This window comes from Taudactylus pleione, unplaced genomic scaffold (assembly GCF_031769625.1).
Source record: "Taudactylus pleione unplaced genomic scaffold, aTauple2 ptg000154l, whole genome shotgun sequence".
NCBI classification, from domain to species: Eukaryota; Metazoa; Chordata; class Amphibia; order Anura; family Myobatrachidae; genus Taudactylus; species Taudactylus pleione.
This window is the reverse complement of record NW_028284556.1, coordinates 3,591,100-3,608,083: the sequence shown is the minus strand read 5'-3', so window position 1 is coordinate 3,608,083 and position 16,984 is coordinate 3,591,100. Positions and strand designations below refer to the sequence as shown.

Below are 16,984 nucleotides of genomic sequence, written 5' to 3'. Positions count from 1 at the left end.
AAACCGTTCCCACAAAGCCCATTTTGTAGAAAGTCCTGTGGGGACAAACCTGCCTTGCAGGCTACACAGGATATCAGCAACGGGGCTCCCGCCACCTGACCCTCCTGACTCCTTAGACATAACACTATGCCACTGGTTCTGAGTGTATATGTGCTGCTTTCTACTCTCAACCCGACACCTGTAGCAAGGGAAGGGGAGAGACAGTGACAGTATACAGGAATCACAGTTCTTTTACAGAAGAAACATTATCCATAAACAACAATCACAGGTCATGCATAAATACTCTGCGAGTCATATGCATATAAGCTCTCACTACCATAATCAGCCTCAGCTTAGGTAGGATAGAGCCCTGTAAAAACCTAGACCAGCAGTAGGCAAGGTATACAGGGTTCAGAGAGCAACTGACATACACTCTGGCTGCCCTATATGGAGGCTGGGAGGAACAATCCACAATCAACTGTGCCAGAGGACTAAACTAGCGTGTGGATTGGGGGAGGGGCCGCCGGGGAAGCATACCTCCCCTATGCTGCTTGGACCTGCCCGGTAAACTGACCTAGCCGCCGCCACAAGCCCCGGCTGGTCAGGAACATCAAATCCCGGCGGTCTAGGCTGGGAGAACAAGCCGTATGCCTCCTGACTGCAGCGCGCCTCCGGCCAGTCTCACCGCCAGAGGCCGGACCGCCACGTGGTCCCAGCGTCAGCGGACGCCGCGACCACCTGCTTGCCTGCCATCCCCTTGATCCGGTTGTGGTCCAGGGCCAGAAAGCCCCTGCCGAGGCTAGCGGTGCAGCGCCGGAGGAGGTAGTTGCAGCGCGTGGCCGGTGCACCTCCAATCAGGCGCGAGGCTGCTTCCAGAACAGCTCAGACCACCCGCTGAGATAGAGTAAAACTCTTTTTTTTTTTTTGTACTCGTCTGCAGGACTGCTCCAGCAGTCCCACTGTCTATGTGGTGAACACACCAAACAGGAAGAACTGGCTACCTGAGGCAGGAGGTGGGGTATATGAGGAGGAAACCCGGTGCATCCTGGGAGCAGAGAGCTCGTTTGTATTAACTGTTTGGTGACCGGGATTCATACCAAATGTAATGGCTGTGGACATCATGGACCCCGAAGAAGAAATAAAGAAATCGCAGTGCTAGGGGGCAGATGTGCCCCCTGGAGAGTGATAAATTACCAATCAGCTTCTGTAATTTTTCAAACACAGCCTGTAAGATGACAGTGAGGAGTTGAGTGTCTGGTATTTTATCACTTTCCAGAGCGGGTTCTCAGCCAAAAACTGCTGGGCTTGTGCGTTGTCCTGATAGATCATGAAACAATTTTTCCACAACTCTTTTTCTTCTGATTCTTTCCCGCAAAGTTACTAGAACATTCTGTGTCTATTTTTACTGTTTCTGCTATCATTCGAATGCTGAGATGACGATTGGTATGAACAATTTTCTCAATATTTTCCACATTTTCGTTTTTGATGTGCAAAGCTGTCCCTGACGTTCATCTTCAAGATCCTCATGTACGCCACTAAGGGGTCTATTTACTAAGCAGTGTGAGGAGAGAGTGAAAAGTGATAAGGTACCAACCAATCAGCTCCCAACTGTCATCTCACAGGCTGTGTTTGAAAAATGACAGTTGGGAGCGGATTGGCTGGCACCTTACCACTATCTTATCTCTTTTCATTCTGTCTCCTAACACTGCTTAGTAAATAGACCCCTAAATCTTTTGTGCTACTCAAACACACATGCACTTGACAAGCAATCTGCCCTGTAAGCCTTAGTTAACATACGGAAGGTTATGCGTATTTAAATTGAGCGTTCTGCTCAATTTAAATAAAAAATGTAAGTTAACTCGTTGATCTACTTTTGAAGTAAGCATTTTTACGATGCACGGAAAAAACAACTTAGTCTGCTGCCACACAGCGTTCTCTCTGTGCAAAAGGGGTGAAACTTGCAAAACCATTTTGGGCTAGTCCAAGGTCAAGGTTCCCCCACTCCCTTTTAACTCGGGCAGTATGGTTTATTTTTTTACAAGTATAATCTATTATTTAATAGCCACACCTTGTATGGGTATGTTACATAACCCAGCTAAACATGGAAGAAGCACTGTGATATCTTAAAGTACTGCAGCTGGCTATTCCAGTCACTGCAATATAGAGGGGTTGTTCTCATAGGAAGGCTTATCTGGAAGTAAAACTTCTTTAGCTACAGCCTTTTAAATATCAGTAGTTAGACAAAATAGTTAATGGGATTAGGAATTCACTAACCAGTAGGCTTCAGATATATGCTCTATTAAAACATTTAAAAATGACCAAAACAAAATGCTGTACACCTTATTGGTTCTGTTTTAAGGCTCCAAACCAGACAATACAAAAAAGAAAACCAGTGACACTGAGTCTCTATATGTGGTGATTTTTATGAGTGGAAGTTATAGAGTTGCATCAAGAAACCTAGAAGGGAGCCCTAAACAAACACCTACTGCCTTGTTGCATGGGGAGGGGGATGAAGTTTGAATAAATATGGACTAGTAAAAGAAAAAGGGTGCTGCATTACCCGGTTACAAGGTGTGTAAAATCTCTAAAATAAAACCGCTAATGCGACATCTTGATGAACAGTTATGTTTATTTGTCAAAAAAATACAAATAAATCCATATCCTGGCTGTCCTGAATAGACACATAGGGTGACATTATCCATTGTTACCTCTTAACTGGTAAATCAATATTTTGCACTGGAGCCAACTGATGCAATATACTGGATCCATCTTCAAGCAAGGAAAGACATTCAATATTTGCTTGCTCGATGTCTGATGAACAAAAAAAAGAAGAGACATTTTGTGTCAATATGCAATATTTTAAACATACAAAATATATACAATGCAAGTTTCCCTTGATATTATACAAAAAGATTAAATTTTTTCATGAAAAAATTTTTCTTTTTTAGTATGAGGATGTGCTCAGAGTAAAACACAGAAAAATCTATCTAATATATATATCTATAAAACAAATAAAAAAAAATTATTATATATATATATATAAATAATATATCTACATATCCATTTTATATACATTTATATTAAACACATGAAGGGGCTTAAAGCACATGAAGAAAAAAAATAAATATAAAAAAACCACCACAACATACCTCTCTGTTCTGCCTCCATGCATTCCTTTGCAAGCTGTGAATCACCTATAAAGATGTCCATTTCAGGATGCTCTAGACCTTTTTTGACTAGAGGCTGAATTTCAGCAGTTACAGCAATATCATCATTTTCCAAGTCATCAGGTGTGGGGGCATCATGATACTCCAACGTTGTCTGATCAGACTTTGCAGACACATTACTTGCATCTTTACTGACTTCTATCTTGCTTGGGCTCTCACCCTGGACAACTGAAGACTCATCCATTTCCTCGCTGTCCTTTGTAGAAGTGTGTGTAAATGTTACCACACTCTCAGCCCATGCATTATCTTGGGAATATTTCTGTATGGGGGAGGAGGTTGGCAGATCTCTATCAGATGTTAAAATCTGTTGTAAAAAACAAAAAAAATAAATAAAAACACAGTACTTTAATTAGTAAAGGACTTGAAGCATGAGACACACAGGAAAGCTTATATATAAGAATTAAGTCATTTTAATTTTGCATGTTAGAGAGAAAAAACAACAACACACACACACACACACACACACACACACACACCTTACCCTTTTGGTATATTTGGTATTAATCTGATCCATAAAGGAGATTTTGGTTTCCTTGGATTGCAAAGAAGGCGTAACTGACCTCCCAGGAGATACAGAAGGCGAGGCTAGAGGAGTGGACCTTAGTATAGACTGAGGAGTATGTGCAATAAAAGACGACGTTGTGCTTGCAGCCAAGGCCTTTGCTTTCTGCAGAGAGAATGATACAATGCACCATCAAGGTTAAACTTTAAATTCTGTAAGAAAAGCCAACAAACAACAGTAATATAGAGCACTTTAGGTATGCATGCATATTACATAATTGTGAGCATTAATAAATTGCTTACAGAGAAGTAACAAAATCATTACTGTGGTGCAATATAACTGCTCATATCTTTAACTCTAAAGTCTATAAAAATAGTGGTGGCGGAAAAAGGAGAGTTCTGGTAAACCTTACCTTAATTAACTCTCAGTCCATAGGGTCCACAGGGAGACATTGGGGTATAAGTGGGACCTGGAGGACCGGACGCCAACAGCAAAGCATTTCAATCCCAGTATTCTCCGGTCCTTCCCCCTATACCCCGCCCACAGCCTGAGGGCACTTCAGTTTTGTTAAGCCCAAGGCAGGAAAGGAGAGGAGAGAAGGAAGATTGGTACAATGAGGAATCACACTCTCACACAGAGAAGGGAACAAGTGACCAAGGGTAGAAATCCATAGAAGCCAGGTGCGTCAGAGCAGGTGCCCTGTGGAAACTACGGACTTCAAAGAAAGTTAACCAAGGTAAGTTTTACCATAACTCTCCTATTCTTCCTCAGCGTACATATGGGCTCCACAGGGATACATTGGGGGATGTCCCAAAGCAGTTGTTCAAGGGCAAAAATGCTCCTGAGCGGATAGGAGAACCCTACGCCCGAAGGAAGCATACTGAAAGGCAAATATATCAAAGCCATAAAACCTAAGAAAGGTGTGGACAGAAGACCATAGCTGTTCAGCTGAGGCGCCACGCCGGGCTGCCCACAAGGGACATACAAAGCGAGTAGAATAAGCAGAGTCTGTAGTCAGCACAGAAAGGCCAATCTGCGTCTAAGCCTGTGAGATAGTCATGCGAATCTGTTTGTTAGCTGGCCATCCCTTCTTACGGAATCCATATAGGGACAAAGAGGGAGTCAGATTACCTGATGGAAGTAGTACGGTCCACGTAGATCTTCAGAGCATGGACCACATCCAAAGACGCTTCACCTGTCGAGAGGTCTGGTGAAGTAAAGGTCAGAACCACAATATCCCCATTCTTGTGGAAGAGAGTAACCACCTCTTAGGAAGGAAGCCTGGGCGTGTTCGAAGGCGGAAGCAACATGAAAGGGCCCCAAAATCTGATACCCTACGGGCAGATGCTATAGCCAGTAGAAAGTCTTCGCAGTGACCATTTGACATCCAATGATTCCTGGGGTTCAAATAGAGGTTCCTGAAGTGCTTTGAGCACCACTGACAAATCCGATAGACCCACAGGAGTGACAAAGGGAGGTTGTAAACGTAGAACACCTTGCATGAAGGTGTGAACATCCGATATAGGAACAATCCTGCGCTGAAACCAGAAAGACAAAGTAGAGACCTGCACTTAAGAGATGCTAGGCGGAGGCCTAGATCTCGGCCAGCCTGAAGAAAGGCAAGAAAATGAGAAACTTTAAAGACTTGAGGGTCAGTTTCTTGGAGCACACCATTGGAAATATGTACAGTATGCCAAATTCTGTGGTAAATCCTGGCTGAGGTCGGTTTACGTGCTCTGAGCATGGTCTGGACTAAAGAGGTGGAGAAACACTTAGCCGTTAAGAGCCAAGCCGTTAAAGACAGACTGGCTAGGTCCGGATGTAGACATGGACCCTGAGACAACAGGTCTACTTGTAAAGGAAGTTGCAGGGGAATGTCTATGGAGAACCTTTGAAGTTCGGAGTACCAATGACGTCTGGGCCAAGCTAGAGCCATTAACAGTACTGTGCCCCCCTCCTGTCTGAATTTCCGAAGAATTCAAGGAAGCAGGGATATTGGAGGAAAGAGATATGCTAAATGGAAGTTACATTTTACCGATAACGCGTCTATGAGGCCGCGTCGGGGGGGTCCTTTGTTCTGGCTCCATAAACGAAGTTTGTGGTTGTGTCTTGAGGCCATGAGATGCACTTATGGAAGACACCATTTGTCTACTAGAAGCTGAAAGACTTCTGGATGTAGAGACCATTCCGCTGCGTGCACATGGTGATGGCTGAGGAAATCCACTTCCCAATTGAGAATCCAGGGATGAACACTGCAGAGATGGCTGGGAGATTGCGTTCGACCTATGTGAGAATGCGGGACACTTCAGTCATTGCTGACTGACTTAGAGTGACCCCCTTGGTGATTGAGGTAGGCCACAGCCGTGGGCGTTGTCGGACTGTACTTGTACTAGCCTGTTTTTCATAATATTCTGAGTGAGAGCTTTGTAGATGGCTCGAAGTTCCAAGATATTAATTGGCAGCACTGCCTCGACTGGGGACCATTGGCCCTGGAAGGAGTGCTGACCGGTTACTGTGCCCCACCCTTGGAGGCATGTGTCCGTGATGAGGAGAGCCCAGTCCTGGATCCAAAAGGGACAACCCTTGTTCAAATGGGAAGTCTGTAGCCACCAGGCTAGGAACAGGCAAACCTCTGGGGGAAGGCTCATGATCTGGGATCTGAGCAGATGGGGTAGCCCTTTTCCACCTGGAGAGGATCAGGTGTTGCAGTGGCCTGGAGTGAAACTGGGTGAATTCCACCATGTCGAAGGTGGACACCACTGATCCCAAGGCCTGCATTGCAGAGTGAATTGACACTCGGCGATTGTGGAGCAGTCTGCGCTGTAATGCTGAAATCTTGTCCGTTGTTAGGAAGATTCTCTGAACTCGAGAATCCAGGAGGGCTCCCAAATGTTGATCAGCCAACCATGCTGTTGTAGAAAAGTAATGGTTATCTGCAGATGGCGGCGAAGAGTCTCTGGGGAACTGGCCAACAGCAAGAGATCGTCCAGGTATGGGAGCAGTCTGATCCTTTGACGACGGCGAAGACAGGCCGCCATTACTGCAATGATATTGGTAAAGACTCAAGGGGCTAATGAGAGGCCAAATGGCAGAGCCTGAAATTGGTAATGCTGCTGCACTGTAGCAAACCAGAGATATTGTTGACAAGGCACTATAGGTACATGTAGCTAAGCGTCCTGAATGTCTAGGGATACCATCAAATCTTCAGGCTCCATAGCTAGGATAATAGACCGGAGGGTTTCCATACGAAACCTGGGCAGCCTGATAAACCTGTTCAGAGATTTGAGATTTAGGATAGGCCGATGAGACCCAATGGGCTTCTGAACTAAGAAAAGGGTAGAATAATAACCCTTTTCCCTTTGTGAGGAAGGGACCCGAATTATTACCCCTGAATTCAGTAAGGACTAAATGGCTTTTTGGAGCCCAGTGCAAAAGAACAGTTAGGGGTGTCACCTCAGGAAGGAGGGGGCATATCCTTGGGAGACCACTTCTCTTACCCAAGCATCTGACATGGTCTGATGCCTTACCTGGGCGAATTGAAGAAGTCGGCCTCCCGCCCCGTGAGCCCACAGGGAGAGGCCTGCCCAGTCAGGCTGCAAGCTTGTCTTCAAATTTGGCAGGTGGACGTCAAGTAGCCCAGGCTTGTTTGGCCCTAGGCTTGGATGTCTTGGCTGATGTCTGTTGCCCTGGAAAGGACTGACCCTTCGCCTTGCATTGAGGACCCCAAAATAGACTCCAGAGCCTGCTTTGAGTCTGAATATGCTTTCCAGGAATGGTGCCAAACAATACGGCAGGTCACTACTACAGTGGCAGATATCCAGGAGGCCAGGAGAGTCGTATCCATAGCTGCTTCTCCCAAGTAGGAGGTTGCATCCCTAATGTGAGATATGAAGGATAGTTGTTCCCTTGAAACTTCAGGGGGAAAGGTCTCTTCTAGGGCCTCTGCCCAACTCTCAATGGCTTTTGCCACCCATACCGTAGCTCTAGCAGGAAGAGAAATAGCTCCTGTAGGAGAGTAAATGGATTTATGACAAGCTTCTATATGTCTGTCTGTAGTCTCCTTTAAGGAGGTTGCAGTATGAAAGGATAATGTGGCAACTTTAACCAGACTTGTTACATGAGAATCCAACGCTGGGGAAACTTCCCATTTAGTGCAATCAGCAGCGGGAAGCGGGTACAAAAACTGAACCGTTTTGGAATTTGAAACCTTTTACCAGGCATATTCCATGCTTCACTTATGTGATCACATAGCTGATCTGATTGAGGGAATTCTGGTAACACCACCTTTTGTCTTTTAAAAAGTGAATTATTTTTCTTAGGAGCAGGTTCATCCTCTTCTATTTGTAGAATCGATTTTACTGCTCTCACAAGAGCAGGTATATTTAGTTTAGAGGGTGGCTCCTCTTCTCCCAAGACTCAGAGTGATAGAGGTCTGCGTCTTCTGCTTCCCCAGATAATTTGTGCGAGTCAGTTAACAGAGTGAACTGGGAAGATAATAGGGCATGTTTACCTTTTGGAGCATTTGCTGAAAAACCATAGGAGGTATGAGCCAAGCTCTGTACTGAAGTAGATAGTACGTCTACCCATGGGGGAGGCACAAGATTTGCAGGGATTACCTGCTGTGGCCATCCCACAGCGGGAGTTACTACGGGGACTGCTATGTAGTCCTTACGTTTTGTCAGCATTTGTGAAAAAGACATCGGGGCTGAAGAGCCTGAGGCTGTGCAGCAATTAATACAAAGTCCATCCTGAATGAGGTCCTCTAGGGCTAAGCCTGCTGATCAGGACTTACATGACAACCGAGTAGGGGCAGCAGTCTCAGGCTGCTTGTTATTCTTTCCTCTGCCACACAATCACAGCAATAAGAGTACACCGTAGTATATACAGTGCAGTGAACACCCTGCAGTATGTGTATTATGGCACAATGTAGTGTGCAACAGCGCTATATATGGCACAGTGCAGTGTGCAACCGTGCTCTATAGTATGTGATCGTCATCACACTTATATAGAAAAAGTGAGGTACAATGAACCCTCTCTATACCTTAGTTCACAGGTTCTCAAACTCGGTCCTGAGGACCCCAAACAGTGCATGTTTTCCAGGTCTCCTGAAAGAATTGCAAGTGAAGTAGTTAGCGCCATCTATGGATCTTTTAATGTGTATCAGTGAGTAATGAATACACCTGTGCACCTGCTGGGTGACCTGGAAAACGTGACCTGTGTGGGTCCTGAGGACAGAGTTTGAGAACCACTGCCTTAGTTTATAACGGTTCCTTTATTCTATATACCCTAACATACTGACAGTATAGAAAATAGAGAATAGTGCTAGCACAAGTCACATACAAACACAAACATTACATGTCTGCAATGGGCATTAAAATCAACTACACATACCATAGTGGCTGGAAGGATATAGCGCTGTATAACCTGGTCCGTGGGAGGGGTATACAGGAAGACTAGAGTCAGCGTTTCCCGGAGGCCTGCTTGCAGAAAATGGCTGCCCCGCGTCTCGGAAGGGGTGGAGGATGAGGGAGGAGCAGCTCAGGAATCACCAAGACCACAGTGGAAAAGCACCCTGAGCTGGGGGAGGGGCTGCAGGGAGTGTGCCTTTTCCCTTGGCTGACGTTAACCATCGGGTCCCCTGGCCATAACAATTGCCTCTGCGCCAGTATATTGTGCCCCGGTGGTGTAGTGGGCGAGCCAGTGTCCACACATCAGCGCCTACGGTCTGTCTCGTGAGACCGGAGGCAAGACTGCACTAAACTGTGGGTCCCCGCGAACAGGGTTTCGCCTTACCTGTCCCCTGGTTTCCTTGCTGCAGTCTAGGGTCCGGTGAGCCTACTAGCTAGTCCTCCTCAGAGCTTGGTGTCACGGCGCCGTGGACAGGTGAAGGGCGGCAGCACATACGTCAGGAAGACAGTCTGGTACTGCTAGCCAGTTAGTAAAAAATAGAAAGTAAATTAAATCATAAAATGAAAGCTTAGGCTGCTTAAGGCAGCCCACTGTTATAATGGTGGTCCAGTTCCTGCCGGACACAAACGAAACTGAAGTGCCCTCAGGCTGTGGGTGGGGTATAGGGGGGGGGAAGGACCGGGGAATCCTGAGATTGACAAGCTTTGCTGTTGGTGTCCGGTCCTCCAGGTCCCATCTACACCCCCCAATGTCTCCCTGTGGACACAGCTAAGACATAAGCTATTTGAAATTACCATGTGCCCATGATCCTGCAAGCAATTTGTATTTTTTTTTGTCCCTGCCACAATGTAAGCCTGTTGTATTACGGATCAATCCATCTAGCAAGTCTACTTAGAGGTCTTAGATGTAGGCCAACCTCTATAGGGCATCGTAGAAGATTCATAGATAATATTTATATACTCGTCTCAACCTATTTAGAAAGGATATAAGCCATTATAAAGGCTGCCACTGTGTACTAAAGGAGAATGGTTTTTGTGTCACTGTTACTAAAAATACTGATATGGAGACCTGCAAGAGCCCCAAATCAAACTCTGTGCTCTAAAAAGAAAAAAACTTAAATAAATCTCTATTTTATATAAAGAAACTTTTACTACCCATGAGACTAACATCTGGGCCATCTCTTGAACAAGGGTCTGGAGCAAGGTTGGGGACTCCACTACTTTCAACACATCAACCATGTAATGCTGGGCAAACACGGCAAGATAAAATGCCTGTCACAGTGTAAGATAAAATGCCTGTCACATACTCACAGTGTATTAGCACCGACAGCTGTGCTACGCCCCCGGGGGAGGAGACTTTTCCCTGAAGGAACACAGGAAATGTCTGTCTGTTGGCTGCAGCTGGGCATACACTGCCCGATGCAGCCGACATTTAACTCACAAATATAGCATCGGACAGCCATGCTGGACGATCCGGCATGACCGAGCGATATTTAACTCTCGGTCGCCCACACACACAATTATCGGGGGGATCCACGGATATCAGGCGGATCGCCCCGATAATTGTAGCGCGTATGCCCCAGCTTAAGGAATAATCACCAGATAGAACAGCAGTCATAACCTCCATGATCTTAGTAAACAACCTGTCACAGGCCGATAAGTAGAGCCTGAAAACAAGAGATATGGTAAGAACTTACCTTTGTTATCCCTGTTTCTACGAAGTCCATAGGGTCCACAGGGTTGACCTTAGGGTATAGTTGGATCTGGATCCACGGGCACCACGCAGTTAAAGCTTTGCTGCTCCCGGGATGCACTTGGGTCAGTCCTCCTCTATACCCCGCCCCCGACCACAGGCACCTCAGTTGGTAAGCAGCTAAAGCTTGAGGAGGAGACTAAACAGAGAGAAGGAAGACTGGAACACACAAGAAACCATACTCACAGAAATGGGAGACGGAAAACCGGTGACCAGCCACACAAGCCATTGGAAGCCAGGTGCGTCAGGGCGGGCGCCTTGTGGAGCCTATGGACTTCGTAGAAACAGAGATAACAAAGGTAAGTTCTTACCATATCTCTTGTTTTCTACTTCAGGGTCCATAGGGGGTCCACAGGGTTGACCTTGGGGATGTCCCAAAGCAGTTCAACTAAGGGAGGGGACGCTCCTGTGCTGAAAGGAGTACCCGGCGCCCAAAGGATGCATCCTGAGAGGCGAAGGTGTCAAACGCATAGAACCTCAAAAACGTCTGAATTGAAGACTAAGTAGCCGCCTTACACAGCTGAACAGCGGAGGCGCCACGTCTAGCAGCCCAAGAAGGACCCACAGAACGAGTGGAATGAGCCTTAACAGAGGCTGGCACAGGTAAACCCTCCTGTGCATAAGCCTCACAAATAACTGAACGAGGCCAACGGGCTAACGTTTGCTTGTTGGCAGGCCAACCCCTCTTGTGAAAACCGAAGAGGACAAACAAAGAATCCGACATCCTAACCGAAGCAGTCCGGTCCACATAGATTCTAAGTGCCTGGACCACATCCAAGGAAGCCTCACCAGCAGAAAGATCAGGTGACTGAAAAGCTGGCACAATAAGTTCCTGATTAATGTGGAACTTTGAGACCACTTTGGGCAAAAACTCAGGACGCGTGCGGAGCACCGCCCTGTCCTGGTGAAAAATCAGAAAAGGAGGGCGACAGGAAAGTGCCCCCAATTCTGAAACCCTCCTAGCAGAAGCAATTGTCAGGAGAAAAATGGTCTTAAACGTCAGCCACTTGAGCTCCACCGACTCAAGCGGCTCAAAAGGAGGACCCTGCAAGACCCTCAGTACCACTGCCAAGTCCCATGGAGCCACCGGAGGCACGAAGGGAGGCTGGATCCTGAGAACACCTTGGAAAAAGGTGTAAACATCTGGCAGTGTAGCAATCCGTCGCTGAAACCACACGGACAAAGCAGACACATGAACCTTCAGAGAGGCCAGGCGTAAGCCAAGGTCCAAACCCGATTGAAGAAACTCCAAGATTCTGCGGATCATAGTTTCTGGATTCACACCACTGAAAATAAGTGCGCCACACCCTGTGGTAAATCCGCGCGGAAGCAGGCTTGCGTGCCCTAAGCATGGTACCAATGACCGAACTGGAGAAACCCCTAGACCTCAAGACGGCTGTCTCAAGAACCACGCCGTCAAAGACAGCCGACCCAGATCCGGGTAAAGGCAGGGCCCTTGAGACAACAGGTCCCGACGCTGAGGAAGAAGGTACGGAGCGTCGATGGAGAGGCACCTCAGATTGGAGTACCAAGGACGTCTGGGCAATGCCGGAGCCACCAGCACAAACGTGCCGCCGTCCTGCTTGAATTTCCGCAGAACCCGAGGAAGCAGGGATATCGGAGGAAACAGCTACGCCAGGTGAAACGTAAATTTCACCGACAGAGCGTCTACCAGACAGGCGCCCGCGTCTCTTGTCCTTGACCCGTAAACGGGCAACTTGTGATTGTGACGGGAGGCCATCAAGTCCAGCTCCGGCAGCCCCCACCTGTCCACGAGTAGCTGAAACACCTCTGGGTGAAGCGACCATTCCCCGGGATGCACGTCGTGACGGCTGAGGAAGCCCGCCTCCCAATTGAGGACTCCGGGAATGAAGACTGCCGAGATCGCTGGAACGTGACACTCCGCCCAAGCAAGAATGCGAGACACCTCCGACATTGCTGCCCGACTGCGAGTTCCCCCTTGGTGGTTGATATAGCCACCGTGGTGGAGTTGTCGGACTGCACCTGAACCGCCCTTTCGTGAAGAGTGGGGCCGGACGACTGCAGGGCCCTGTACACAGCCCGTAGTTCCAGGATGTTGATGGGGAGAAGTGCTTCTTCCGCGGACCAACGACCCTGAAGCGATAATGAGCCGGTCACTGCCCCCCAACCCCGGAGACTGGCATCCGTCGTGAGCAGGACCCAGTCCGGGATCCAAAAGGGGCGCCCCTCGACCAGATGCGCTGTCTGAAGCCACCAAGCCAAAGACTGCCGAACCTCCGGGGACAACACCAGCATTTGAGAGCGGATCCGGTGAGGTAACCCGTTCCATTCCGATAGAATCAGCCCCTGCAGGGGCCGGGAATGGAACTGGGCAAATTCCACCATGTCGACACCAGGGACCCCAGAACTCTCATAGCCGAATGGACCGACAGGCGGCAACTGCTCAGGCAATTGTGTATCTGCAGCTGCAGGGAGGAGACCTTCTCCGGAGTCAGGAAAATCCGTTGCTGACTAGAATCCAGCAGGGCTCCCAAATGAACCATCCGCTGTGATGGAATCAAGGAGGACTTCTTCCAATTTATCAACCACCCGTGTGCTTGAAGACAAGCAATGGTCAGGTGGAGATGTCGAAGAAGCACCTCCGGGGAGCTCGCCAGCAGCAGAAGATCGTCCAGGTACGTCAACAGACGTAGACCCTGACCCCGAAGGTGGGCAGCCATAACTGCCATCACCTTGGTGAACACCCTCGGAGCCGTGGAAAGGCCGAAAGGCAACGCCCGAAATTGGTAGTGATGGTTCAGGATAGCAAACCTCAGATACCGCTGATGTGCCGGTGCTATCGGCACATGGAGATAGGCGTCCTGGATATCGAGGGAGACCATATAATCCCCGGGTTCCATCGCCAGAATGATGGAACGTAACGTTTCCATCCTGAACTTGGGAACTCTGAGGTATCTGTTCAGAGACTTCAAATTCAGGATAGGGCAATGAGAACCATTGGGTTTCTGTACCAGAAAGAGTAGAATAGTACCCCGTCCCGCGCTGAGACTGCGGAACGGGAACAATGACCCCTGCTTGTAGCAAGGATTCTATAGCTACCTGAATCTGACCAGCTTTGGTCTTGTCCAGAGAAGGACTCGTACAGAAAAACTGGTGGGGCGGCCTGAACCGAAAAGACAGGGCGTACCCCTGAGAGACTACTTCTCGAACCCAGGCATCCGTGGTGGTATTGTGCCAACACTGGGCGAATTGGAGAAGTCGGCCTCCCACTCTGGGGTCCCCCAGAGAGAGGCCCGTCCCATCAGGCAGCAGGCTTATCCTCCTGCTTGGAAGAAGGGCGCCGAGCACTCCATGCTTGCTTCTTGGGCTTGGGTGCGGCCTTGGTCGCCGAATGTCTCGGGAAGGACTGGCCCTTGGCCTTACCCTGAACCCGAAAGGACCGAAAGGCAGAGCTCCTCACTTTAGCCGGTGCAGAGGCCGAAGGGAGGAAAGCCGACTTGGACTTAGCCAAAGTATCCACTATTTTGTCCAAATCCGGACCAAATAGTAAATCACCATTAAAAGGCAAGGCCTCCAGACCCTTTTTTGAATCTGCATCAGCCCTCCAGGACCTCAGCCACAGGGAGCGCCGAGCACACACCGCTGCAGCCGACACCCTAGAAGTGAGCAGGCTGGCATCCAAAGACGCTTCCCCAATATAGGAAGCTGCATCCCGCATCTGTCCCACTAACGCTCTCTGGATATCCGGAGCCTCATCAGGAAAGGTATCCTCCAAGGCATTGGCCCATGCCTCAATGGCTTTAGCCACCTAGGAGATAGCCATGGACGGGCGAGCCACCGCCCCGGAAAGAGAGTAAATGGACTTTAAACAAGTCTCCACCTTCCTGTCCGTGGGATCCTTCAAAGAGGAGATAGACGGCAATGGCAGCGTCGCGCTTTTGATCAAGCGGGTAACATGGGAATCCACCGCCGGCGGACTCTCCCATTTCCTGCAATGAGCTTCAGGAAAAGGATAGTTCGCCGCCAACCTCTTCTGTGGATGGAACCTCTTACTGGGTAATTGCCAGGCCGCCGCCATATGATCCGATAATTGATCAGACAGGGGGAACACAGTTGAAGTCACCTTGGCCTTTTTAAAATTAGGAAACTTCGACCTAGGAGCCGGCGCATCATCCTCAACAGGATAGCCCGCACCGCCCTAACTAAGGCTGGAACATTAATGGAGGACTTAGCTTCCACCTCCTGCCCCATGGCGTCAGAGTCCTCATGGATTTCTCCATCATCTGAGGACACTTCCGAGTACGACAACTGCGCAGCTAGTGAACTCACAACCGGACGTTTAGACGCCCTTGGTGGCACATCACCTTGCAACATGGACTGAAACGCCGAGGATGAAGCCGCCAGACTCTGTACGGAGCTGGAGAGAACATCCACCCAAGGCGGAGGAGCCGTCGGAGCAAAACTCTGCAAAGGCACTACAGACTGACGCGTCACTGGGGAAGACTGCACATACACAGGCAGTCCCGAGTAAGGACCCACAGTCTGGGCCCCGGGGGGAGACCGCAACATTTGTGGAACACCCGGGGAATGGGGGATGGTGGACTGCGGCAACGCCCTAGAAGGGACCGCTGATGGGACCGATAACCGGTCCGCAATAGACGCCAGCACCTGTGAAAACATCGCCCAAGGAGGGTCCTGTGATACAGGGGGGTTGGAGGGGCCCGGTACCAGCTGGCACCGCCCGCACAGACCATCCTGAGATAAGTCCTCCCCATCAGCTCCAGCAGCACAGCGTCTGCAGGAAAATAGCACAGGAGCCACAGAGCGCTCAGTCTCCTCATCAGACATGATACCGTAAATACACAAGAAATACGTATCACCAGAGGAATTACGGTTTTAACACCCGCGCACTCACCAATATGCGACACAACAGCCCAGATATGGTACTGTGTAGCACACAACAGTATGTGACTGCCCACAAATACGTGATTTATATAAGTGAGGGTCTCAGAAAAACGCCCTTCCCCCACACACCTGCCGGGCCGTAGGAGAAGGAAAGGGATAGTTATAAGCTGACAGCAAGGAGAATAAGTCACAGACAGGCAGCACTAGCAATAGTCACATACAATGCAGAAAAGTTAGTACTCACTGCACCTTCCGCTACAATCAACCGCCCAGATTCAGTGTCTGGGAGGGCTATAGCGCTGTGTACACTGTCCTTTAGCAGGGGAGAGGTACACAGGGGGACCGGTCAACTTGATACCGCCTGGGAGTCTGCGATGCCTGCCAGTAAAGATGGCCGCCGGAGACCTCAGAGGAGGAGTGGCCGTAAGATAAGAGCAGCTCAGCGACGCCAGACTGCTTGTTGAAAGGAGCGCTGAGCTGAGGGGAGGAGCCGCTAGACAGGGAAGGCTGCTTCCCCTGGCTAGCAATTAACCCCCGGGTTGCCGGTCCCGCTACCAGCCTGTTACCCTGGTGGTCTAGCAGACACGCGGGGTATTCCTCAATAGAGGGGGAGCCCGCTAGCGCCTCCGGTCTGTCCCCAGAGTCCGGAGGCTTCTGACTGCATAAAAAGTATCCACGGGCCTCCGCACGTGGCTACCCCCGGCTTGCCTGATCCCCGTCGCGTCCGGCAGCAGTCAAGGGAGTCCCCAGAGCCTGACTAGTACAGGCTCTGGGGTCCCGCCGCGATCCCCAGAGCTGTACTGGCGTCGCGGCGCCAGCGGGGAGAAGGAGCGGCAGCGTGGACGTCCTAAAGGACAGTCTGATGCTGCCGCTCTAAAAGTGTAAAAAAAGTAGAAAAAAAAAAAAAAAATTATCTTAAAATAAAGCTTAAGGGCTGCTCCTGCAGCCCCACTGCGACAGGGTGACCCGACTCCGGCCGGGCACCAAATAAAACTGAGGTGCCTGTGGTCGGGGGCGGGTATAGAGGAGGACGGACCCAAGTGCATCCTGGGACAGCAAAGCTTTAACTGCGTGGTGCCCGTGGATCCAGATCCAGCTATACCCCAAGGTCAACCCTGTGGACCCCCTATGGACCCTGAAGTAGAAATTGGTAATAATGGGACTGAAATAAGAATCTGATCAAGCACTGTGACCTTTGCAGACCACAACAAGTAGGTACCCCATCCTT

At 49.1% G+C, this 16,984-nt stretch overlaps 1 protein-coding gene across 3 annotated transcripts in view; it reads right to left on the bottom strand.

The window, feature by feature from the left end:
- The window catches only part of AHCTF1 (AT-hook containing transcription factor 1), a 222,981-nt gene that overhangs the window by 59,906 nt on the left and 146,091 nt on the right, over window positions 1-16,984 (bottom strand). For all 3 annotated transcript variants that reach the window (XM_088474344.1, XM_088474346.1, XM_088474345.1), the window contains 3 exons: window positions 3,688-3,873; window positions 3,129-3,510; window positions 2,688-2,790 (listed from right to left, as the gene is read on the bottom strand). In XM_088474344.1, the coding sequence (XP_088330470.1) occupies window positions 2,688-2,790; window positions 3,129-3,510; window positions 3,688-3,873 (671 nt within the window). The remainder of the gene's footprint in view (window positions 1-2,687; window positions 2,791-3,128; window positions 3,511-3,687; window positions 3,874-16,984) is intronic.